At 43.4% G+C, this 24,743-nt stretch overlaps 2 protein-coding genes across 3 annotated transcripts; one reads left to right on the top strand and one right to left on the bottom strand.

Moving 5' to 3' along the window:
- Positions 1-1,172: 1,172 nt before the first annotated feature.
- Positions 1,173-13,186, bottom strand: tdrd15 (tudor domain containing 15). Of its 2 annotated transcripts, none has more exons than XM_054762730.1 (5): positions 13,032-13,186; positions 12,240-12,307; positions 3,096-7,967; positions 2,876-3,018; positions 1,173-2,751 (listed from the first exon to the last, which is right to left on the bottom strand). In XM_054762730.1, exons 2-5 carry the CDS (start codon positions 12,302-12,304, stop codon positions 2,738-2,740), a joined length of 5,094 nt encoding a protein of 1,697 aa, XP_054618705.1. In that variant the 5' UTR covers positions 12,305-12,307; positions 13,032-13,186; the 3' UTR covers positions 1,173-2,737. The 2 variants fall into 2 exon arrangements, with proteins under 2 accessions (XP_054618705.1, XP_054618706.1); XM_054762731.1 differs by having other exon boundaries at positions 3,096-7,577.
- Positions 13,187-14,029: 843 nt separating this feature from the next.
- Positions 14,030-23,492, top strand: rfx6 (regulatory factor X, 6). The gene is made up of 20 exons (XM_054761973.1): positions 14,030-14,186; positions 14,385-14,541; positions 15,575-15,698; positions 15,837-15,898; positions 15,997-16,074; positions 16,174-16,201; positions 16,749-16,856; positions 16,923-17,000; positions 17,071-17,184; positions 17,266-17,315; positions 17,425-17,584; positions 17,658-17,802; positions 18,692-18,801; positions 18,882-18,999; positions 19,511-19,633; positions 20,096-20,302; positions 20,562-20,853; positions 22,182-22,525; positions 22,598-22,795; positions 22,959-23,492. Exons 1-20 carry the CDS (start codon positions 14,033-14,035, stop codon positions 23,117-23,119), a joined length of 2,811 nt encoding a protein of 936 aa, XP_054617948.1. The 5' UTR covers positions 14,030-14,032; the 3' UTR covers positions 23,120-23,492.
- Positions 23,493-24,743: the final 1,251 nt, after the last annotated feature.

The raw sequence follows: 24,743 nt of genomic DNA, 5'->3' as shown, positions 1-24,743 counted from the left end.
GTTCTTGTCGTTTCTGATCCACAAATGAATCCAATCCATACGTTTTAATGTTCGCTGCGACAAAAGGAACTTATTCGGAACAGGAAACGAACAAGGTTTACTTCCGGTAGGGACGTAAGCCGTTGGTACCAAAGACGCTTGATAAATTAAGCTGTTCTGTAAACCACAAATGCATGTAACAGGGTGTAGTCACTGGGTGTAGTACGCCGTGATAAGTGTGGCAACATACGGAGCCCCCCAGGGGACATGAGGTGCGGGGGTGCTTACGCGGCACACCGCCACAACTCGGCGTCCGTGAAGTTTGTGTAGCAAAATGGGGGAACTAAGGCACCATGCGCCAACGGCGAAACTGCAGGCATAATAAAGTTTAAACAAGTGCCTTGACCACAAAGAGCTGGGACCGCCTACCTGTTGATGCACCTTCATTGGCGGACACACGGCTCCTCTTATGTTAACAAGGGGACTTCCTAGAGGCGATTGGCTAACAGTGACAGCCAGGCAACACACTAATAGGATGGATGACCTAGGGGTTTAGCGAAATGATGGTTAAAAAAAACGATGATGATGAAAGAAAGAACGGGTGATGCCAACCGCCATAATACAGAAGAAGAAGACATTTGTAGACGGTTCCTGCGCTCCGGTCTCGCTGCCGGATTCTCATAGAGATCAGTCTAAGTCAGACTGCACAGAAGACGGCGCGTTTTGATTAAAAAAAAGGGTTGTAGTGTGAGGTATGGTTTGCTGCGTTAGAACCATTCACTTGGGAGTTCTTGATCCCGGAAGTTTGAATCTGTGAATATGTTTCTAACTTTACCGCAGTCTCAAACAGTTTTGCGTTATCTAGCAAAAGTTCTGTATTTTTTTTTAACAATCATGTTTTTTTTTCTTCATGTCCCCTCATTGGGCTCTGTAATGATCCATCTATAAGTGAGATAGATTTTCAGCCGTGGGAATACTCTAGTACCGGAAATAAAAGGGAATATGGAATATTAATCATGTTACCAGGATGTCCTAATGTCATTAGAGTCCTTGTACGAATGCTGAGCCTGTTAGTCTTCTCATATTACAATATTTGCTGGAGGAATAAACGCTCTTGAGGCATCAATCAACTGCATTAAGACACTTTTATTATTATAAAAAGGAAAAAAAAAAGTAAAAGTCGCCACAAAACACGTCATACGCAAAACATTGCCATCTAGTGGTCACAAGGAGATACAGCAGATTAAAATATTTAATGAATTTATGACATCAAAAACGAAAGTTGTTGCTCCAATATATTTCTATTTTAAATGGATAAGTGTAAATATGTCAAAGTTGTGCAACGTTGAGCGTTGATAAATGAAACGACTAGCAGGGTATAGTTTTTATCATCAGTGTTAACATTAAATTTAAAAAAAAAGAAACTTTTCCTTCTTTATTTTATTTCTTTCCTTTCTTACTGTGTTACCAACTCGCAACATATTAAATATGCTTCACAAGTAACATGCAGAATAACTATAATTAACAATATAATGAAATAGTAAATAAAAGTAAATAATTTTTCCTTCCTTAGTGTTACCAAAGCTTAACAAGCAACAAACAAACTAAAAATAATAATTTTGATTAATCAAATAATGACATTAAAATAATTTTTTTTCCCTTCCTTACAGTGTTAGCAACGCTTAACAAGTAGCCTACAAAATCATAGTAAAATAATTGTAATCGACAATATAATAAATATTTCAATAACTACAATTGCAACCAAAAATGCTGAAACTGTTCTTCCATCCAGTAGAGCTGCTGCATGACCTTGATCAACACAATGAACTCATGAATCACAACAAATCACCACCATAGATTTACTCTGTTGACCTGCAAGTGTGGATAGGACCACACATGGCATCGTCCATTACCATTCCAGTAAGTTGCTAAAAACAATAATAAATCTGGTCATTTTTTCATGACCATAAGCACAACAGAAATGATTTATCTATATTTGATGGACAATTAACTCCAATATTGACACAATGCAATATTTATTTCAGTGACGGCCTTGTTAACACATTTGATAGACTACAGTATAGCCTAACTCATCACTGACTGGACCAGTGTGATAAGTCTACCACATTTTTATCACGCATACGTCTTTGTCTTTGGGAGCGTCGAGTAGCGCAATTAATGACTGACATCTTAACAATGCGATGTCTTTGGATTCTGCTTCCACCGTGGCGGCCAAACCTGCGCAGGCCGTACTACAGAAGTGGATGCCGAGTAACCAGTCTTATCTATCAAGTGTCTGTAGCAGGTCCGCACTGTGTCATATGACACAAATCTATGTTTTAATTCCACTTCTAAACACATTTTTGCATGTTTAAAAGGTAATAATGCTATCAGATAAACATATTGATTTGAAAGTAACCATTTTAAAAGGTGATACATTTTATTTTGCAAACGTCAGCATCATCAGCATCTTTATTATGAATGCAGATGTTGTACTTCAGCGGGCAAACACACGTTTGAAACGTTTTTACATCTGAAATCACATTTTAAATTAACACCAAACAAAAGGCAGCGTCATGTGAAAAAAATACAAATAAAAAAAGTTGACTGGCTTTTGAACAGTAAATCTGATTTCTGTTTGACAGTAACACCTTAGAATAACGAGTGACAATGATGAACATGTCCATGCAAAAGCCAAATGTCATTTTTCGTTTTGCTGGTATGGAACCGCCTCACCGCCACTGTCACATGGCTTGCGTCACATGAGAACACCTGAGCCAGGGGAGACAAACTGATTTGTGAATACATTGTGTGCATCAAGGCGGATAAAAAAAAGACAAAGGCTCACCTTGGACGGTGTGGACGCTAAGCATTCAAAGAAAAAGTATTTTCTTACATTGCCTGCTTGCCAGCTCCTCGCTCGGGGGCGTATCCTTGGCCTCATCACAACCTTCTGCTGAGTCCTGATTAGAAACTTCTTGGCTGTCTTCCTCCAGCACGTTGGGGCTGTGGGCTGGGCTACAAATCTGCCCCTGGAACCTGAATGCATCAGACTTCAGTCAGGCTTTGTGTATGAATATTACTTAGAAAATGTGGATCATCTAAGGTGACAATACCTGGGGCCCAGTGCGGCGTCTGTGTACTTGGCGTGTCCAGCATCAACCAGCCTTTTGGCAACATGGACGCCATCCACCAGAATATCCACCGCCCAGTTTGACACTCCTTCTCGAAAGACAACGTGAAAGTTCTCATCCAAACACTCCTGGAAGTAGACTGATCCCTCCTGGCTCCACTGGCAGTCCCCTCCAGCTGGCGTCACCCCCCACAAGCAGCAGGGGTACACCCTCTTTTGGAGGTTCATTAGAGCTTCTGGAAGCCTCCTCAAGCTAACGCAGTCTTCGTAGGGCACATGTACACTGAGGCCATAGTCGACTAGGTTCAGGACTACAGAGGTGTCCACTTGGACAATTTCTGCGCGGCACCACTTGTTGTTGTTGAGGTCAAACTGAAGCAAGCAGCTGGCACCAGGCGTTAGAGAACATTTGGGAAGAAGGGGCAGCTCCTCTGAGAGGTCTTCCAACATGATGACCACTTGGCTCATCAGTGGCAGCGAGTCCTTGAGGACAACACAAAAGTCTGAAGGAGTCGTCACTGCGGTGGCAAAGCCAGAGTATTCTTTGTCCAGAGAGACCGGAGCAAAGGCAAGAGTCTGAAGTGAACTCGGGTCTGGGTAGAGTTCCTGCAAGGACTTATGTGTGTCATCAGGAAGCGGGATGATTTGCTGAACCACCCAGAGGTGGTCAGCCTCTGCATAGCTCACAAAGACCAGCTGGACGTCTTGACCAATCATGGTCTTAAAATTGTCACCCCTTTCGAGGCTGAAGGTCTTACACAACACAGCCAGGTTTGGGAAAGTGGTCACGTCCTTGAACTGCCTTCTCAAGGGGCTGCTTGAGTTAACTTGTGATGTCATTCCTTCGTCCACCAGGAAGAGTTGATAATCTACTTTGCTGACTTGTTGAACTACAGCCCTCTTCCACGGCGCGTTCTTCTGGACCTGAACTAAGCACTTGAAGCCTGGTTTGATGTCCACCTGGGCCGCCACCTCACACCGGTGTATGTTCTCAGCTATGCAGCTTTCCATTGTAGCAAACAGGCTGTCGGTCTTATGGAGCCTGACGTAGAAATGACCATGTGTCAAGACTGACAGAACCACCACATCTTCAACATCTTTGGCTTGAATGATGAGTGGGCTGCTCTTCTTTGTGATGGCGCATGCTGGCGTTTTCTTGGATTTCCTTGTGATTTTAGTGAAGGACTTCTGTGACTTTACCTTATGTTTGGCTGTCAAGGCTTGAGCCGGAAACGGGATCAGATGTTTGGGCTCTGGTGCTCTTGGCTGCTTCTCTGTGACGTTACAGGAGTTTGCTTTGTCTTCATGGTCAGATGAAGTTGCAGTAGAAGCATCCACTTCCTTCCAGGGTTCAAAGTCAATTGCAAATGCTGGTTCAGGTGTTGCTGCTCGGTTGAGAACCTCCATGTCGACTTCCCAGTGATTTTCATGTTTTCGGACAAAATGAACCCTGAGCGGTATCTCCATGACAGCATCAGTGAAAGAAGCATCGCTGTCATAAAGGCTGGAGTCCCTCAGGGAACACTGAATGCTGAATCGTGGCTGAGACAGAAACTCCTCAGGAAACATGAAGATCTTTTCCTTCTCAACAACTACAGAGTTCCCATAGTCCAGGAAGTCCACTTTGAAACAGGAGCTGCCCTCACAAGCCGTCACCACTGCACGGTACACAGCTGCGTCCTCGTCATAGCGAGCCAGAACAAGGTCATTGATCCTCACAGAACGTGCCGCCCTCAAGGAAATAACATTGGAGTTCATTTCTTCCACCAATTTCAAGATGGCGGCTTCATCGTCTAACAGCTGCAGGAAGAAGTCCTTGACTGAATTGACATGTGCAGCGAAACACATCATGCTAGAACCTGCTTTGTCATTTCTCTTTGGCAAACATGACAATTGAGGGGTAACGTCTGCTCGAGGCTCTTCTGTTTTGTCATCCTGCCTCAGAGTTTGCTTTTGTAATCGAGGGGCTTCAGAGTCTTTTCGAGGCTTCACTGGATAAGTGCTTCCAGTACCTGTTGTCTTTGCAGTGTTGTCACGTTGCTCGGTTTGCTGTTTTGTCTTTGTGTGCTTCTTCGCAGTCACGTCAAGATAGTCCTTCCTTCGCATCTTGACATGAAAACTTTTCTGTTTGTTAAACACGGGACAATAAGAATCCTTCCTTTTTGGAAAATTCTTACACTTGACCAAAGTGTCTCCTCTTTCTTTGTGGTCTTTGTTGACGTGACTTTTGCTAAATGTCAAGACTGACTTTGGTTTGGATAAAAGGTTGTCAATGAGCTCCTTCACCTTGTCATTGATGTTCAGATCTCCATCAAAGAGCTCCACATCAAATGACCCATCTTCACATGTGCTCACTATGACGGCTCTCAGCTGCTTGTTGAGGATGGCTCCTTCGAGCCATTTCTTCACTTCTATGAAGAACTCCTTCTTGGACAAGCCTATAAGGTTGAATCTCAAAGCTTGCATGGGTGTGGACAACAAATGCTCACAGTCTCCGGGAATGGACACCACATGGCTTTTCTCAGAAATACACGTGTTTCCATAATCCACAAAGAAGACACTGAGATGCAGAGGAGAGAGGGAAGGGTGGACCAAAACTCTGTACCATTTTCCATCAAAGTACTTTGCCAAGCACACTTTCTTTGCAACATCTTCCATACTGGCATGCTTCACTTTCTCGCTTTCCTCTGAGATCTTCACCTCAAGGTCATTGAGGACTTCCATGTTGCGTTCAAGCTGACAGTAGATGTCCCACTCACTGCTAACATGAGTAACATAGACATGTACCTCGTTGTTGGAGGTTAAATCAAATGATGAGTAGACAAAGGACTCTTGGAAGTTGTGCTTTGTTGAATCGGTGACTTCTCTCGCCAGGCCTTGCTCAAGTGGCTCAGTTTGTTTGTGGATTTTCACCACAGGCTCTATAGGAATGTTGTTCCAGTAGTCAGCTTGTTTGGCGGACACCAGGAGCTCACTAATACTCCGACTGTTCTCACCTCCCATCTCGAAGAGATCCACCACACATCTGTGTTGTGTTATATGGACAAGGCGGACTAGCAGGGCTTTGTTGGAGATGGCCTCTCTGAAGAAGTCAGAGTTCGAGCAGGTCCACACATCTTCCAAAGGTATGACATTAACAAGAGTACAACAGAGGGCAAATGCCGATATGCCGGCAAATGTCTCTGGAATCTTCTTGATCAACGTGTAAGGCACTTTCTCCATGTTGCCGAAGTCGATGAAGAGAACTTCAGCTCCTTGTTGAAGTTTGTCAGTGACTACAGCGCGGTAGAAATGCATGTCGACCTCATACAATGCACAGCACAGCGTGCCTGGTTCAGGGTTCAACAGAATGTCCTCATCCAGCGCTACGTGACTGAAGTGTTCCAATATTTTCTTCATCATTTCCTGAAACTCATCATTTCGTTTCTGTGTTCGAATCCAGAAGTTGTTTGGATTTAGGGCCAGCTCCAGGTAGCCCTCAAACACAGAATCCAGCTGCAGCTCCTCCGCTTCCAGAGTTTTAACCAGCTCACGGCCTATGACTGTCTTGTAGAAAAGGGGGAAACCCTGAGGGACTGCCTCTTCTGCAGTTATGCCTGACTCAGCTTTTATTTGGGGGAGCTGTTGTCTGGGACCTGTTTCTGTTACATTTTCAGCAGAACCAACCACCGTGATGAAGTATAGATGGTGCTCTTCGTCAAAACCATCAATCTTCACTTCGAACACTTTCCCCAACAAGCCTGCCTTGAGGAAACCCAACTGCTTACCCTTGACCTCCTCATCCGTAGCCCTCAGAGCAGAAAGTGAGCATGGGAAGGCCATGATTGGGGTGGAGTATAAATCAGGCGGCAACTTGTGGACATCTTCAAGTTGAACAGACTCAGAGAATCCATAGTCAATGAACAACACTCGCGCTTGTGAGCTGACCAGCGGTAACTGCACAAAGCCTCTGTACCAGTTTCCATTTTTTCTTTTCACCGAGCAGAGAAGACCCAGGTTTTCTTGATTCTTTTGATAGTGGCCTTTGTTTCCGTACTCACACACTGCAGCCAACCTCTTTGACACGTCCCGAAGATATGTTTCTTTGCTGGCAACCTGGCAGTAAAAAAGTCCGGGGTAGACAGCAGCTGCCACTCTAACTTCAGCCCGGCTACCACAAGCCATCCTGGGCCCACAAAAGGAAAATATGTCCTTGTAGATCTGCAGTACAGATGACTTGTAACATTGTTCCTGTCTGCTAAACTTGTCAATGTTTTGTTTGAGTGGTACCCCAATGAGGAGCTCCACCAAGAGGAGGAAGGTGTCTCTGTCCACGTGCTTTCCAAAGCCATGCTTAACAAGCTCGTTGTTGACATCAGGGACTTCCAGCAGGAGGACCCGGTGAGGCAGGAGAGCTTGAATGTAACCTGTGATGTTCCTCCCAATCAGGTTTGAGAGGTACTCCAACACACCGCGATCACAGGAACTGTGGAGCACCAACACGTTTGCTAGAAAGCCACAAACTATTTTTGGAGGCAGCGTGAGGAAATCATCTGAGCAGGAAGACATGTGAGTCACATCCACACTCATGACATTGCCGTGATCGATGAGAAACACGTCAAACACGCCATCCTTACAGCCCTGAACCCTTCCTCTGTACCAGTGGACTGAGTTGGGGTCTTCTACCAGGCAAAACTTTCCAATATCCACCGCAGCATTGGTCTTTGGTGTGTTCTCGATCTCCTGCTGCAAGATGTGATAGTCAAGCTCACAGATGGTCAGGTACTGGCCTTGGAAGTAGATCAGGGTGGCTTCAGGGTTCCAGTCCAAGTGAGACAACTTAAGATCTACTCTACATAGACTTGAATCCTGACACCTGTAGATAAACGGTTAGTTATTGTTTTCTATATACAGTATATATATATATATTTTTTTTTTTTACAGATTATGTTTATAACCATGACAGACCTGCCAACCTTGAAGAAATGTTATGTCACCTGTTATTTTATGTTATTATGTTATTTTATTTTATTTTATTTTATTTTATTTTTTTTCTATTTTATTTTATTTTATTTTATTTTATTTTTTATTTATTTAATTAAATTTTATTTTTTATTTATTTATTTATTTTTATTTATTTATTTATTTATTTATTTATTTATTTATTTTTATAATTTTCTTTGTTGTGCTTAAAAAAAAAAAAAAAAAAAAAAAAGGTCATTATTATTATTATTATTATTAATGTTCTTTCTTTTTTTGGGGGGAGGGCTATCTCACCGTTATCTATTATGTGTTATCCTGACTATCACTGAAAACATGACATGGAATCCAGGAAGTGAACTACATGTACTGTACTAGATGTAGAATGGATGGGGGGTAGGATTAAATAAGCTTTGCTTCTTCCTACTCCTTTTGGACATGTGGAACTGTCAAAGAATGATTCACGAGATGTATTCCATTGTAACCTTCATGTTCAAATAAACTAAACCAAACCAAACCAAACCTCCATGGCCTCTGGTTTTGGGACTCTTAGAGATATATACATACATACAGTACATATATATATATATATATATATATATATATATATATATATATATATATATATACAGTACCCAGTATGTATATATATATTGATATCTCAATTGATCAAAAATGTTAATCAGATTAATCACAGTTTTTAAAATAATTTATCATGATTAATCAGCATTAGCAACTATGTCTGAAATATGCCAATTTATACTGTATTTAATTAACGGAAAGACAAATGACAGGACAGCATTATATATTAAGTATTAAGTATTAACAGCTTCAAATGAACTTAATATGTCAATGAAGCTAAAAGATACCAGACAAGTCTAAAAATCTATTTGTCTAACACTAGTCTAGTAGCACAGCATTAGAATTACACTTGACACAAAGGCAAAAAACATGTTATCAGGAGCAATGAGGAGTTGTGTTCAAAGACATCACATAATTTAAGGTAAATTTACTTGTTTTCGGTGTATTTCCCAGCATGCTTATCAAATTTTACATCCAAATTGAGAGTTACGGCGTGAGTGATAAGAATATCCACTTCATGTTTTTTTTTAACATCCTGTTTATTTATACACACGCACACACACGCATTATAAAGCCGTTTTTTTGTGATGTTCGGAGTGTCCCTGAATGCATCTCGTGTTTTTGTAAATGACAATGAGGAAGTGTCGTTGCCAGGAGGAACGGACTAGAGACGTGTGTGAGTTGGAGATACATACAGTTTATGGTGTTGGAATTGTACTGCTGTTGATGTGTTCAGGTCAGAATGAAGTTTTAAAACAGCGGCGGACTCGGTGTGATTGTGTGGGGACGCTCCACTCTGCCACGAAGCACAGTGGACAATTCTGTCTGCCATCATAACAGAGATGCGTGCTTGCTCTGGTGTGCATGCCTTTTTTTAAACTGAAAAATTTTATGCATTAAATAAATTAGTTCCTGCTGTTAACGCGTTATTTTTGAAATCCCATATATACTATAAAACATATATATATAAATATGTGTGTATATTAAACATACACACACATATTGTGGCCATACTCCAGCTAAAACTCAACTCTAAATCCCAGACGTCACTTCCTAGCCACACGTCCCAAAGACATTTACTGAGTCTTGAGACTTATTCATGTCTTCAATGGCTTATTTTCTCTGATGATATCTACAGTATATTGGGTAATATGAGTGTCAAGGTGACTATAGGAGTGTTATTTGTGTAGAGGGCTCTAATAATGTTAAAACCTGTATTTAGAAAGTCACAAACAGGTTTTCAATGCGCTAACTACAAAAATATTCCGTTTATTAATATTAAATCTTACTTGGAGGAAATTCACTTATGGCAGTCGGGTGTGGAACCATTTACCCACGATAAACAGGGGTTTACTGTATATATATTTTTTAAAGAAAAAGCTTTGTGGTATTAGTTATTTGCATCAACATTTCAGTTTGTTATGCCTTTTGCTAATTTTTTTCCATTTTTGCTATTCTTATTTTTTATTTAATTTTATTGCCACAATGTGCAACGGGCCACAAATGGTCCCTGGGCCGCCATTTGGATACCCTTGCTTTTATAGCACTTTGTCAGGAATGAGCGCGTGAGGTAACATCAACTCTGTGAGCAACCGCAATTCAAGTCCACTATTTAGCTTGTTAGGTTCCTTGGTCATTGGTGAACGATGGTAATTAAAGAGAGACAGGGAGTGTGAGCAGTTGCAACTAATCAATGCATTACACCAGTCATTTTTATTGCTAATGTTCCCAAATTTGGAGGAGAGGGCGTTCGCAAATGTGTGTTGTACATCCTCTGACAAATCATATACATACAGGAAATAGTGTACAACAAGCCAACCAATCACAGTCTTACTGTCCGCGAAAATGCGTACCTGGAGAGCAGTCAAGCATACAAGCGTATTTAAGGCTCAAAACGCATGCCAAGGACATAAAATGTGTACATGTTGACAGGTCTGCCATTGATTTAATGTGGCGTACCCCTTCAGACATTTGACCTGAAGCCATGTACCCCCTACTCCTGCACACTTAAAAAACATGCATGTTTTTATCTTAATTAACTTGAAATATTCTACATAATTCATTGGTTCATTCATTTTTTTTTAGTAATTCCGGGGCAAAATGTGTATTTTGCATGGTGACATTTTGATGAAGTTTGACATGCGCATGGATAAATAGATAAGTAATCATCCTACATTCCATGTCCCAAGAACCAGCCTGTTTCCGGTGAATATTTGCAGACAATGTGGTCCTGATGGCCTGATGGGCGCTTTGCATCCGAGTGTGAAGCTTCTGGGATGAGACTCAGCACCTCCAAATCCGAGGACATGGAGCTAATGAGGTCCTGCCCCTGGTGGAGGAGTTCAAGTATCTCGTGCTCTTGTTCACGAGTGAGGGAATGTGGAGCGTGAGGTCGATAGGCGGATCGGCGCAGCGTCTGCAGTAATGCGGTCGCTGTACTGGACCGTCGTGGTGAAGAGGGAGGCAAAGCTCTCAATTTACCGGTCGATCTATGTTCCCACCTTCACCTATGGTCATGAGCTTTGGATTGTGACCGAAAGAAGGAGATCGTGGATACAAGCGGCTGAAATGAGTTTCCTCCGTAGGGTGGCTGGACTCACCCTAAGAGATAGGGTGAGGAGCTCGGTCATCCGGGAGGAGCTCAGAGTAGAGCCGCTGCTCCTTCACATCGAGAGGAGCCAGTTGAGGTGGCTCGGGCATCTAGTCCAGATGCCTCCCGGACGCCTCCCTGGTGAGGTGTTCCGGGCATGCCCCAGAGCGGACCGAGGACACGCTGGAGGGATTATGTCTCACAGCTGGCCGGGGAACGTCTTGGTGTCCTCCCGGTGGAGCTGGAGGAGGTGGTCGGGGACCGGAAAGTCTGGGCTTCCTTACTGAGACTGCTGCCCCCGCAACCCGAACCCAGATAAGCGGAGGAAAATGGATGGATGGATCCTACATAACTTTTATTCCAGTCTGATGTTAGCATCCTTCCGCTGGAATGGCTTGAATTTGAGCTTCACTGTCCACTCACCATGGCTATGATTTAAGTCTGCATACTCATTTAATACCAAATTGAAGGGGAAAGTTTACCAATCATTACAAAGCAGTATCAGAAGTACAAAAATGCACAACCAATGATAAAGCTTCATTTTAGGGGGAATCCCCACTGATAGTGCCAGGTTTTCACTGCTGCGCCGTGCAGGGATTGGAACACTAATATGAATGAAATGTTCAAGACTGAACACTCTCACTTCGCAAAATAATCATCAAACTTACTTATTTCTTCATATGATGCACACAGAGCAATTACCAACTTTGTGCTGTGTCTCCTTTCTGCTCCATTCTCCTTGTGCCATGAGGCGTTCAGGCGCACTTGTAATTGTGAGTGTTAGGCACTAATTATTTTTCATTTTTATTCACGTACCCGCTATTGCAATTGACGTACCCCTGGTGGTACGCGTACCCCACTTTGGGAACCTGTGAACTACACTATTCTTTGCTAGATCATATCTTTTTCAAGACAAAAAGTCTTTATTTTAAAATCTTATCAAAGCTTGTATAAAAACTTAGTTAAGGCGTACACATTTTTGACAGACTGACTTACTTGTGAAGTTCAGAGTTCAACACTGACTGCATGGCTGCCCAATTTGGGATGTTCACATTCCACATAACCTGAAACACATGTTGTATCAGTGTTCATGTCAACATTAAGATAAACAATATTTTAAAGCAGGGGTCACCAACGTTTTTCCTTGTGAGAGCAACTTTTACAAAATGAAAATGGCCAAGAGTTACTCCTTTTTGTAACATTTATTTTCAGAGCTTATTTTAAACCCAAACAATGCGAATATGCTTGCTTTACCAGAACATCAACAAAATGCTGGTGTCCACAACTCACAGTTTGTATTTCAGAATGCATTTCTTTCTACTGTTCTTTCATTATTAACTGAAAACCTGAATGAAAAGCAGGTTTGCGGGCACCTCATGTGGTGGTAGGGGGCTACCTGGTGCCCGCGGGCACCACGTTGGTGACCCCTGTTTTAAAGCATAATACCACCCACTACAGTACAGATTGTGCCTTAGTCAACTTTCCATAGCTGACGTCCTGTAGTTCTTAAGCCAGCAAACTACAGTACTGTACAATCAACCTATGCTGGAGTTATCCAACTATATACAGTAAATATACTTTTTATTCTATTAAAAAAACTGAACTGCAATGGTCCATAAAAATAGACGTAGACAAATAGACATAGAAAAATACGAAGAATGGCTTTATTGCTGGACTTAATGCTGGACTTTTCTGTGGAGTTCCATCATTTAGCAACTAGCATACAGCCAGAACAAAAAGATAGTCACCTAGCTAAATTCAGGCAAACTTTTAAAAGTATACTCCCACCTTCACCAAACGCTCTTTATCTTAAACTGTCTTTCGCAGGAAAAAAACGCCACTTTCTTCGTTACTTCGGCATTACGTCGCGGTTTTATGTTTGTGATTGCAACCTTCAATCAATCGCAGTTTGTCAAGCGCCAGAAGACGTGCAGCAACCATGAGTGGCTCACCGCCAGTGTTCATGTGAACCGCCCCATGATTGGCTGTTGAAGGTGTGGCATGGTGACGTTAGACCAACCACACGTGATCTTATTGATTGGGTTGTTTAGATATGTTTTTCCGGATGTAAACAAGAAGTGTCTGACAAACCACGTTTTTTTTTACCGGAAGAGAAGATCAATTTTTTCAAGACAGAAAAAGATAACATTCAATTAAAATAAGTAAAACAGGCAAGTTCCATACTGAAAATTATGGACCAGCTATAGAAAACACGACTGTTTAGTTTAATAAACTCAAAAACATGACTTTGCTACACTGTTTATTGATGACACATTAGTCACTATCGTTTTTCTCATGCGTACAGTATTTTCATTATTGCCATCAAATGACGACTTAAACATAAATTATTATTATTAATTCAATGAAAGTGAATGTGTCTAAGCAAGAAAAGGCAATGACATCCATATGAAATGAGAATTATACGTAGTTTAGCTTGTGTAAAACATACATTTCCATTGTGCGAGTAAGTGCAAAGAGCCAGCTGACTGGATGGACAGATGGATGAGGCTTTTCCTCTGTTAATGATTAAGAAGCTCTTCTGTAAATATGAAGCGAGCATCGACAGCTTCATCGGGCCGGCCTGCCCTCACTGCCGTTTACTATCGTTTGTGCTTATCACAGCTCAGCACCGAGGCCTTCTTCCACCTGCTCTTGGTTCCAACACTTCAGATAAAGCTGACCAAAAAAGATGCTGGACCTGCTTTTTTCTAGAGTTGAGGGCGTCAAGCGGCACCAATGAATGAGCAGCTCCGGACTGTTATTTGCGTCTGTCGCGGCAGCTCTCGTCCATGCAGAGTGTGACCATGCCCATGAAACGTAGCAGAGAGGCTTCAGCCACTGATGGGCTCTTTCCTGTTCACTCGTTCACCAAAACTTTGGAGGAAAATCACTTGAATGGACGCTCGCTTTTTCACCAAGAGGACGACTCTGGCATCAAATCAGGTATAGGCACCATTTTTATGATCATTATTATATTGTATGGTGGGCTGCACGGTGGCCTAGTGGTCCTCCAATAGATTGACAGGACAGATTTATGCAGGTTTAGCTCACCATGGCAACACATCCCATTGCTGAATCTTGACAATGAATTGTATTTGTATGTGATTAAATATAATCATCAATGGGTGTGTGTGTGTCCAGAGGCCGACGACAGCAATGAGATGGCATCCTCTGAGGAAGACCGGGATCAGGACCAAGACCTGGACGAGAGTGACAAAGCCAGCCTCCCCTGCCCCAGGAAGAACATCAGTAAGATGAGCAAAGACAAGAAGAAACAGACACAACTCACACTGCAGTGGTGAGTGGCAAATAATAGCAATATTATTGTTATTATCAGTGGTGTGCAGTCTGGGTTAGCAAGGACTTCTCTGCCGGCCTAACCATTATCAGAAGCTCCAGTACCAGTTTTCAAACTTAAATAGGAGTATTTGTTCCATTAAATTATATTAATTTATTCCCAACAGTCTATTATCTTCATTTTGGAGGGTATTTCTTTGACCGCAGAGCTTCCAGTAGTGTATGTGCATGTTCGATTTTTTTTGTCCAATCACATTGCAGCTTCTGTGTGTTGCCATATCAGTGTAATCTGTCTAGGGCCTTCAGAATCAGGTTCCCCTTCATCCTGGTGAGAGTGACCTGTTGATTTCATATACACACTATTAGCAATAAGGCTGTCAGACTTACGATTTGACATAGTCAGGGTGCAGGCCCCCAGTTCTGATTGGCTGATCAGAACAAAGAGGCAGCCCCTCCTTTCCTGATTGGTTGACCAGAGCAACACTGTTCAACTACTTAATGACAGACTGAGGAGAAATATGTGGTGAGTAGATCAATTTACTGTAACATAGAAGGCGTTATATTTTTCTCATGTTCTTAGTTAAATATTGATTGTGAACTGCTTCAGGTGATGTTGTAGTGGGTATGTTTGGAGATGTCTGAACCTTTCATCACCGAGCCCTTCTATTTATGCCAACTTGACAAGCACCGGTATACCGCTGGAAATTAGTCAGTGACTCGAAGTTAGGAGTATTAATGTAAATCAGGCGTATTAGTGACTATGTATCTGAAGATAAGGGGGCGAGAGTTCCACCTTGTATGAATACCCGTATGGTGCAATGCTAGCGAGGTTGTTGCTCTATACGAGTGACTGTGGTTCAAAACCCTGCTGTGGCATATACTGTAGTTACTGTCAATATTGTAATGGTTGTTGGTACTGGCTCTCTCGGTGTGTGGTGAAAAAATTCTGGCCAGCCCACTGAAGGCCCAAGTACCAAATGCACCGCCCACCACTGGTTCTTATTACTATTGCTGTTGATGTTGTCTGTCACCAGGCTGGAGGAGAACTACATAGTGTGTGACGGAGTATGTCTTCCTCGCTGCATCCTCTACGCTCACTACCTGGACTTCTGCAGGAAGGTCAAACTGGAGCCCGCCTGCGCCGCCACTTTTGGAAAAGTAGGTTGAGAGACAGAACATTCCGGAATGTCCTCCATACGCTCTCTTAAGTCTTTATTTTCCATGACTGCCTGTTAACATTTAGACACCTGTATGTATTTTTTGGATGTCATACTACTTCTTGTGTGAACCCTTCAGACGATTCGCCAGAAGTTCCCTCTGCTCACCACAAGAAGACTTGGAACAAGGGGACATTCCAAGTGAGTTTAAATACTCCTGCATGTCAAGGTGTGTGTTTGATGCACATAGTACTATATAGATATAGAGATATATATATATATTTTATGTTATACGGCAGGTATCATTACTATGGCATCGGCATCAAAGAGAGCAGCGCCTACTATCACTCTGTTTATTCTGGTAAAGGTTTGACCAGGTACTCGACTTCAGTTTACTTTGCTCAACATTGGGAATTCCAAGTCTTTTCATTAGTTTTACATGTCAAAGTTCACCTTTTCTTTGGCTTCTTTGACAGATTTTCCGGGAGCAAGATGAAGAATGAGGTAACATCTTCTTACGCTGAAGCACAAACACACACATTAAGTCAAAATGATTATAAATTGAAGCTTTATTTATCTATAAATGTATTAGTCAAGTTTGATTCAATCATTTATAAATATTTATAAATCCATTTTTTAAATTTACATTATTTAGTAATTACAATTATTAGTTTTACTAAAAGTACAATTATTATTTTGATGAAGGCATATAATCTATAAAAATACATTTACAGTATCATAATTAAATATATGTAAAAATCAAATATGTTGAGATAATCATATCAAGGACAAAAAAATGCCAATTTTTGATACTCTCAACCCTACAATATGGCTCTCACACTTATTAAACATAAAACAATTTTTTTATTCTTGGCATAATGCAGTATTGTACTTATGAAATATCCAGCTGCACAACATCATGTCTTTTCAAAGCATCTTCCTGCTGAATCATTTTGGGTGACTTGACTTGTGAGACAGCGCCCTCTGCTGGATTCTTAGCTGCCGCATGTTTGATAGAATGGTACCATCTGGATGTGCATGTTCTGCGCAGGGAGGATTCACCAGGAAATATTCTCTGAGCTCTAAAACGGGAACGTTGCTGCCCGAATTCCCCAGCGCTCAGCATCTCCTTCTGCAGGGAAACATCTCCAGAGAAAAGGTCGTCAAGCAAAACACTCGATTTGACAATGATTAGAAAGCCCATGAAGTCCTGATTTATGCGCAGGTGGACACGCTGATCATGATGTACAAAACTCACTGTCAGTGCATCCTGGACAACGCCATCAACGTCAGCTTTGACGAGGTGACCTTCTCATGCTGCTTCTCACCCTGTGTGGACCACTGGGCTAACTTGTTTGCTTTGATTTTTGCAGATCCAGAACTTCCTGCTGCACTTCTGGCAGGGCATGCCCGACCACCTGCTGCCCCTGTTGGAGAACACGCTGGTCGTGGACATCCTGTGTGTGTGTGACTCCATTCTCTACAAGGTCAGCTACGACAACAAACACAAGAAGCATGCAAAGTTTGTCTATGAGTGAACATTGCAACTAACATTTGGATCCTTCCAGGTTTTGACTGATATTCTCATTCCTGCCACAATGCAAGAGATGCCGGAAAGGTTTGCTTCCTGTCTTTCATATTTGAACTTTCTAGAACGTAAAACTTCATCAAGAACCTAACATCCTGAGATCCAGCTCCAGAACGCGTGATGTTCATGTCTTTGTTAGTCTCTTAGCGGACATCCGCAACTTTGCCAAGCACTGGGAGCACTGGCTGGCCTCCTCTTTGGAGAACCTTCCCGAAGGCCTCGCAGCCAAGAAGCTCCCCATCGCACGGCGCTTCGTCTCCTTCCTGAAGAGACAGACCTCCTTCTTGCACCTGGCGCAGGTGACGCACAGACTTGGACACGTTAATGCCCCGCAAGCCATGTCAACTTTTCTTGATGACGTCGTGGCTGCAGATCGCTCGCCCAGCGCTCTTCGACCAGAACGTGGTGACCAACATGGTGCTGGACATCGACAACGTGGACCTCCACAGCATCAGCCTGCAGTCCCTGCTCAGCATCACGGCCGCCATCGACCACGAGCACGACGCCTACTCCGAGTGTGAGTCGCCCTGTCATTGATTACCTCTGCCAAGGAGTTTTCACTATTAAAATAACCTTCCTCCAACAAACAGTCATCAATATTACCTTATACTTAAGAGTCCATAATACAGTATTACTTGTATCTTATTTTTATACTGAGTCCCCACTATACCCTCCACCAAGGAGGTTAATTTGTAGAAAATATTCAATGGTACATACTATGGAGATTATGTTTAGGCCAAGTCTTCAATATAACCTCTACCAAGTGGGTTAATTTATTGAAATTATTCAATGGTACCTCCACCAAGGAGGTGATGCTTTGTAGAAAATATTCAATGGTACCTCCAGCTAGGAGGTTATGCTCAGTCCAAGTCCTCAATATTACCTCCACAAAGGAGGTAATTTGAAGAAAATATTTAACGGTACCTCCACCAGGGAGGATATGTTTAGTCCAAATCCTCAATATTACCTCCACCAAGTAGGTTAATTAATTGGAAATATTAAATGTTAGCTTGTATTTAGTTTGAGTCCTCATTGTTACCTCCAACAAGGAAGTTCATTTACAGAACATATTCAATATTACCTCAACAAAGGAGTTCATGTTTACAGGAAGTCTTCAATATTATCTCGCCAGAGGTTATGTATTGTCCAAGTCCTGATTATTACCTCCGTCAGAGGTCAAATTAGTGAAAATATTCACTATTAGCACCGTCAGGGAAGTGCACTTCTGAATATACTCAATATTACCTACACCAAGGAGGTTCATTGACAGGAAGTATTTAATATTACCTCAAGGGTCTTCTAAATTACCAGGGTTAGCTTTTTCAATTTATTTCTTAGACTAGTTTTACAAATAAAAAAAGAAGTTGCCCATTGTAGTCCATGACAAGGCACTTGTCTTCCTCCAGACGACGCCATTGCTGTATTCCAGGAGCTAAAGGAGCTGCTGAGGAAGAATGCTACAGTAGAGTCCTTCATCGAGTGGCTGGACTCAGTGGTGGAGCACAAAGTCATCAAGGTGTTTGACTCGAAATCACCTAGCAGACATCAGCAAGTCCACTCACTTTGTTTTTTTTTGTTTTCTTTGTGGGCGAGCAGCCAGGCAAGCAGACGGGTCGCTCGGTGAAGAAGCGAGCTCAGGAGTTCCTGCTCAGGTGGAGCTTCTTTGGTGCCAGAGTCATGCACAACCTCACGCTCAACAATGCCTCCAGCTTTGGTCAGGAAAGAACCAGCATCCGTTTTAACAGTACAGCGTTACGCACACTAATGAAACACAACATGGTGATTATTGCACTATTAGTATTAGGTTTCATCATTTGGAAGGTCAGTCTTCTGTACACAAACACACACAGCACATTTGTACAATAGCATCATAAATAGTAATGGCCCGACTGGGCTTGATTAAACAGTCTTATCTCAGGGTCGTGAGCTCGCTGTTCAAACACGCCGTGTGAATAAACACTGACCATTTGGCCGCTTCCTCCCACTGAGCTTCAAAGCAGCTCAAACACTGCAGCTGTCACCCTGCTGGACAAACCCAGGAAGGACAAGGTCCTGTGTCCAGATCCCGTAGAACCTTTGAAATATTTTACAAAGATACCTTTACAAAGATATTAAATATATATATTCATATAAATAAATATATTTATTATTGTGCTTGTCCTGCATCACACTGAGTTTCAAATTTTTGGTGGCCAAACTAATACTTCTAACTGGTCCGTCTTCAGGTTCCTTCCATCTGATCCGGATGCTGCTGGATGAGTACATCCTGTTGGCTCTGGAAACTCAGTTTAACAACGACAAGGAACAGGACCTGCAGAACCTTCTGGACAAACACATGAAGAAAGCAGGTATGACTGACAGCAGAAACATCTCCAGACCTCCCACCATGGGTTGTATTTGGGATGGATTTACAGTGGAACCCCGGTTCTGAATTTGTTCTAAAAGGTCCCATGAGAGCCGAATTGTAAGGAACCCGAAATGTCGTACTTTGCCATGAGTTTTGCTCTTAAATTCAAGTGTTTCTCATATTCTTTATCAAAGTGCTGGCACTCGTAACTTTCTTTGGCCCCATGGTAGGTTATTTATCACTCAATAAAGAAATTGCACGGACGGTGAGTCAGCAACACTTGGGTGCTTTGTTTGGGCACTCGACTCCGCAAAGTGGTACAGTACAGGGCAAACGGTAATTTGATAGGGGCAAAAATGACACAGTGTACAAAAACCCTGGCAAAATTTAGCCGAAAATTCTCAACAAATCATACAAAAACTGGGGCATTTGAAAATGAGTCTGACTGTATTTGCTTTTCCAGGTGCCAGCAAAGCCACCTTTCTGGCATCTCCCAGTTCCTGCTTCCTAGCCAATCGCAACAAGGCCAGCGCCACCAGTGACCAATCGGTGAAGAGCGAGTCACCGTCACAGCCCGCCTACATGTCTGTATCCACCAATCAACAGCAAGGAATAGAGACCAGCGCCGCCCTCTACCCGACAACAGATTCTGTTGTCTTTCCTGGTTCAGGTAGAAAGAGACAAATAAAATGTCTAAGTCAGGGGTGTCCAAGTGTGGCCCGGGGTTAGAGTTAAAGTTTTGGCCCACAGCCGATTTTTCATTAGCCCTCTGAATAGTTTTGTTCAGATATTTTAGCATATATTGACCTGCCTACGTACATCTGTAATGTACAAAATCAAAGTAGCCCTCATCCTTCAATTTTCTGCCCTCTTTGGACACCCCTGGTCGAAGTAAAGACATGAGTCCTGGTTGATTCTGTCTTTGCCAGGTGGTCCTATGGACTTCTCTCAGGTTTCCACCTCGGTCATGACACCCCCCATCTCTCCGGCGGCCTTGGTGCACCGAGGCTCCGTCATCAACCAGGGACCCATGGCGGGAAGAGGCCTCACGTCATCCTCCTTGCCCTCTTCTTCCTCTTCATCCTCCTCCGCCTCTTACCTCTCCACGCTGACATCTATGCCGCAGCCCAGCCCCTGCACCTCTTTCCCGGAACCCCTGTACCCCTGCTCCACGTACTTCCCTGCCACCGGAACCGCATCCAATTACCAGCCTGGACTCAGGTCATTTTTCATATCCAGATAGCAATAATATGATGTGTGAGAGCATAACCTGCTGTGTGCTGCCCCCTTCTGGTCCCCCCACGCATTTCCAATAAGATTTAGGTCTGGGTTCTGGCTGGGCCATTCTTAAACCTTATTATTTTTGTTGATTTGGATGTGCAGTCATTGATCCATAATGGTCTCAGTGAACTCCCATGCACTACGTGAACAAAACTATTGGGACAAAGTATGGACTCGTTAGTTGTCAGTTCTTCATTTCAGCATGACATTTCGGACAATGTCTGCTTCCAACTTTGTGGAAACACGTTGGGGAAGGCCCTTTTCTGTTCCCTGTGCACAAAGCAAAGGCATGCTTGGATGAGTTTGCTGTGGGAGAACTAGAACAGCAACATCAGTAACTTCTGACCTCCCATGTTTCTCGACACAGCTCAAGATCTTGTAGAAAGCCTTCCCAGAAGCTGTTCTAACTGCGAAGAGGGAACACATTTCCTTCCCCAAGTCCGTATACAGTCGTCCCTCATCTCTTCGCGGTTCAAACACCCCACCCTCACTCTATTGTGGTTTAAAAAAAAATAAAAATAAATGGCCGCCGTTCCAAGGTTGACTACGGCCTATTATTGGTAAAAAAAAATATCCATATTAAGCTAATTTTACGTATTCTTGGTCTGAATTAAGCATTTTCAAGCATAAAAATGACTAAATTAACTCAAATGCAAATGCAGTTTAAGGGATTAAAGGATGTTGATGAACTGTAGTCTGCGCTGGCCACTAGATGTCACTAGGAACACACGCACCAGACTTGATCACTTATTACAGGTTTGAATTATCTCCCAACAGGCACAATAATAACAAAATTATCATACTCATAATAATAACATGGCGTATGTGGCCATACTCCAGCTAAAACTCAACTCTGAATCCCCGACGTCACTTCCTGTCCACACGTCCGGGAAACATTTATTGAAACACACACAAGCACAAGTCTTATTTATGTTTTAATGTCTTATTTTCTCTGATTGTGTCTACTATATTGGGTAATATGAGTGTAAAGGTGACTATAGGGGTGTTATCATATTTCTAGAGGGCTCTAATAATATTAAAAAGTGCATGTAGAAGGTCGTAAACAGGTTTTCTAGGCTCTAACTATGAAAATATTTAATTTATTAATAAAGAATCCTACTTGTGGAAATTCACTACCGTAACCAATTAAACCTATACATCATTGCATCTGCCTGGCTGTCCTATACACCCCCTAGTGTTGACAAGCAAGCATTACAAATACTGATATCCACGGCAGTTTCATTTTTTTTTATCTGTTCCACGTTCAGGCCTCAGACCGGGGGTCTGTGTCAGACCACATCCTTGGCCTACCACCTCCCTTCTCGCTACCCCTCCTTTGACGACCAGCACCACGTGCCCACCAAAGACGTCTCCTATGCTGACGGCCATCATTTCTCCTCCAACCGCGCCGCCGCCTGCTCCCTGACTCCTTATGCCTCTTCACTCCGACCTACTTCCGACTACAGCTCGGGCTCGGATCCCATCCACCCTGGCGATCAGGGTCTGGAGGCCCAGACGGCAGCTCAGATCCTGGACTCCGCTGATGGCTTTGGCTTTGGACTGAACCACTCCGGCGGCGAGTGCCAAGCATATTCAGTGGTGGGGCAAAGTGGTGAGACCCTCTCAAAACGGACAAATTAATCTCCCCAAATGAGTGAGTTTGATAAATGTGCTCCTGCCTCAGGTTACTATGGCAACAGCTACCTGGACAGTCAGCGCCTGACCCCGCTGGTGGACCAGCACGTGTCGGTCATCAGCAGCGTGGGCAGCCTGCGCTCCACCTTTCCTGCAACCTATTCTGACATCCACGACCCCCTCAACATCCTGGATGAACCGGGAAAGAAAGCGGGGACATTCTTTAGCGAGGTGGAAAGTGCAACAGGTAAAAATCACACACAGATTTTGGTTGTTATAGTTCACTTGCACTTTGTTGAATTCACAGTGCCGTATGCTATGCTGTCATGTTATTTACGTAGTTGACCCCGACCACAGGATTTACACTTCCAAGCCTGTCCCGTCATGGTTTCAAATTTCTTGCTCACCAGGATCCGCCCCCTGCATGTATGCCATCTCCTCTCCGTTCCCCTCCCAGGATGTACTGCTCTCCCAGCATCGCACGCCGACGTCCCACGCCGACGTGCAGGACCTGGTGTCCTCTCTGCCCCCCATCAACACCGTCTTCATGGGCGCCGGAGGGGTGCCGTGAGGACCAACAGGGGCAAGGACGGCACCGGTGAGGTAGGCTAACGCCGTGTGACGCCACAAACACGCACCAGGCGAGGATGCTCGTTAAAGTAGCAGGAGGTTGACTTAAAGACGAGGCTGGACGGAAGGAGCAGCGTCTTCTCCGCCGTGTTTGAACCCAGCAGGCAGCTGCTGTTCTTATCAGCTGTAAATAGAAAAAGATGACCTTTTTGTTTGCTCCCAGAGTGAAGCTGCACTTTTCACAATAAAGGTCAACAATGTGAGAAGGACTGAGGCCCACCATTCATGCAGTAGCATTTAGTCATTTAGATTCATGTCAAGGATGTGTGACGTTACGTACATGTTACATTGGGTGTTATTTCAAAAGAACTCAACTTGACACTTTTTTCTGCTTAATACCACAAATGTACTTTGAATGGTAAAATAAAACAGTGACATTTATTGAGTGTTTTTTTTAGCATTTTTGCTATTGTGACAAATACGTCACATCAGGTGTCCCCTAGCCAAATTGGTCAAGTGGATATTTTCTATAAAGTAATTCCAGAAATATACTAAAACAGTTGAATTAAAATCAGTGGCGGAGCCGTGCCCACCTGTGGTCACTCTCCAGCTACCCCACTGGCCATTAGGCATCTGTGTGGAGTTTGCATGTTCTCCCCATGCGTGCACGGGTTTTCTCCGGGTACTCCCACATTCCAAAAACATGCACGTTAGGTTACGTGACTCTAAATTGTCCATTGGTATGAATGTGGTTGTTTCCCCTTCTGCTTCAAATGCTCCACTATCAACCCAGTCCCCAAGAAAAATACCTGTGGCATCGGTGGTCATGAAATCCATTCAGGGACTGGTGGTGAACCACCTGAAGGACATCACAGGCACCTTCTGGACCCCTGCAGTTTGCTTACAGGACAAACTGTGGATGATGCAGTCAACATGCGACTACACTACAGTACATCCTGCATTACCTCAACTACCCAGGGACCTATGCAAGGATCCTGTTTGTGGACTTCAGCTTGGCGCTCAACACCATCATCCCTGAGATCCTCCGTTGGAAGCTCTCCCAGGTCACTGTGCCAGCCTCCACCTGTCATTGAATCACCAGCTTCCTGACTGACAGGAGTCAGTAGCTGAGGCTGAGGAGTATCACATCCACCAGCACTGGTGCCCCCCAGCGGTGCATTCTCTCTCCACTGCTCTTCTCCTTCTACACACCTCAGGGGACCCTGCTCCCTTCTGTGAAACTCCTGAAGTTTGCAGATGACACGACAGTCCTCTGTCTCATTCGGGACGGCGAGGAGTCTCCATACAAACAGGAGGTGGACCAGTTGGTCCTCTGGTGTGGTCAGATCCATCTTGAGCTGAACCTGCTCAAGACTGTGGAGATGACAGTGGACTTCAAGAGAACCCCATCCCTCCATCCTCAACAGCACAATAACTAAGGTGGACACCTTCAGGTTTCTGGGAACCACAATCTCTCAAGACCTGAAGTGTTCCTCCCACTAGACACTGTACATAAAAAGATCCAGCAGAGGTTGTACTTCCTACGACAACTCAGGAAGTTCAGTCTGCCCCAGGAGCTGCTGATCCACTTCTACACTGCCATCATTGTTCTATGCACTTCCATC

This window comes from Dunckerocampus dactyliophorus, chromosome 19 (genome assembly GCF_027744805.1).
Source record: "Dunckerocampus dactyliophorus isolate RoL2022-P2 chromosome 19, RoL_Ddac_1.1, whole genome shotgun sequence".
Classification (NCBI taxonomy): domain Eukaryota; kingdom Metazoa; phylum Chordata; class Actinopteri; order Syngnathiformes; family Syngnathidae; genus Dunckerocampus; species Dunckerocampus dactyliophorus.
This window is presented reverse-complemented; position numbering and strand designations above follow the sequence as displayed.

Coding starts and splice junctions, on each gene's coding strand:
- rfx6 (XM_054761973.1), top strand. CDS start 14,033: ATGCAGAGTGTGACCATGCCCATGAAACGTAGCAGAGAGGCTTCAGCC. Junction 14,542..15,574: donor ACACAACTCACACTGCAGTG/GTGAGTGGCAAA, acceptor GTCTGTCACCAG/GCTGGAGGAGAACTACATAG. Junction 15,899..15,996: donor GGAACAAGGGGACATTCCAA/GTGAGTTTAAAT, acceptor GTTATACGGCAG/GTATCATTACTATGGCATCG.
- tdrd15 (XM_054762730.1), bottom strand. CDS start 12,304: ATGTGGAATGTGAACATCCCAAATTGGGCAGCCATGCAGTCAGTGTTG. Junction 7,968..12,239: donor TTGAACTCTGAACTTCACAA/GTAAGTCAGTCT, acceptor GTTTATCTACAG/GTGTCAGGATTCAAGTCTAT. Junction 3,019..3,095: donor GACGCCGCACTGGGCCCCAG/GTATTGTCACCT, acceptor TGATGCATTCAG/GTTCCAGGGGCAGATTTGTA.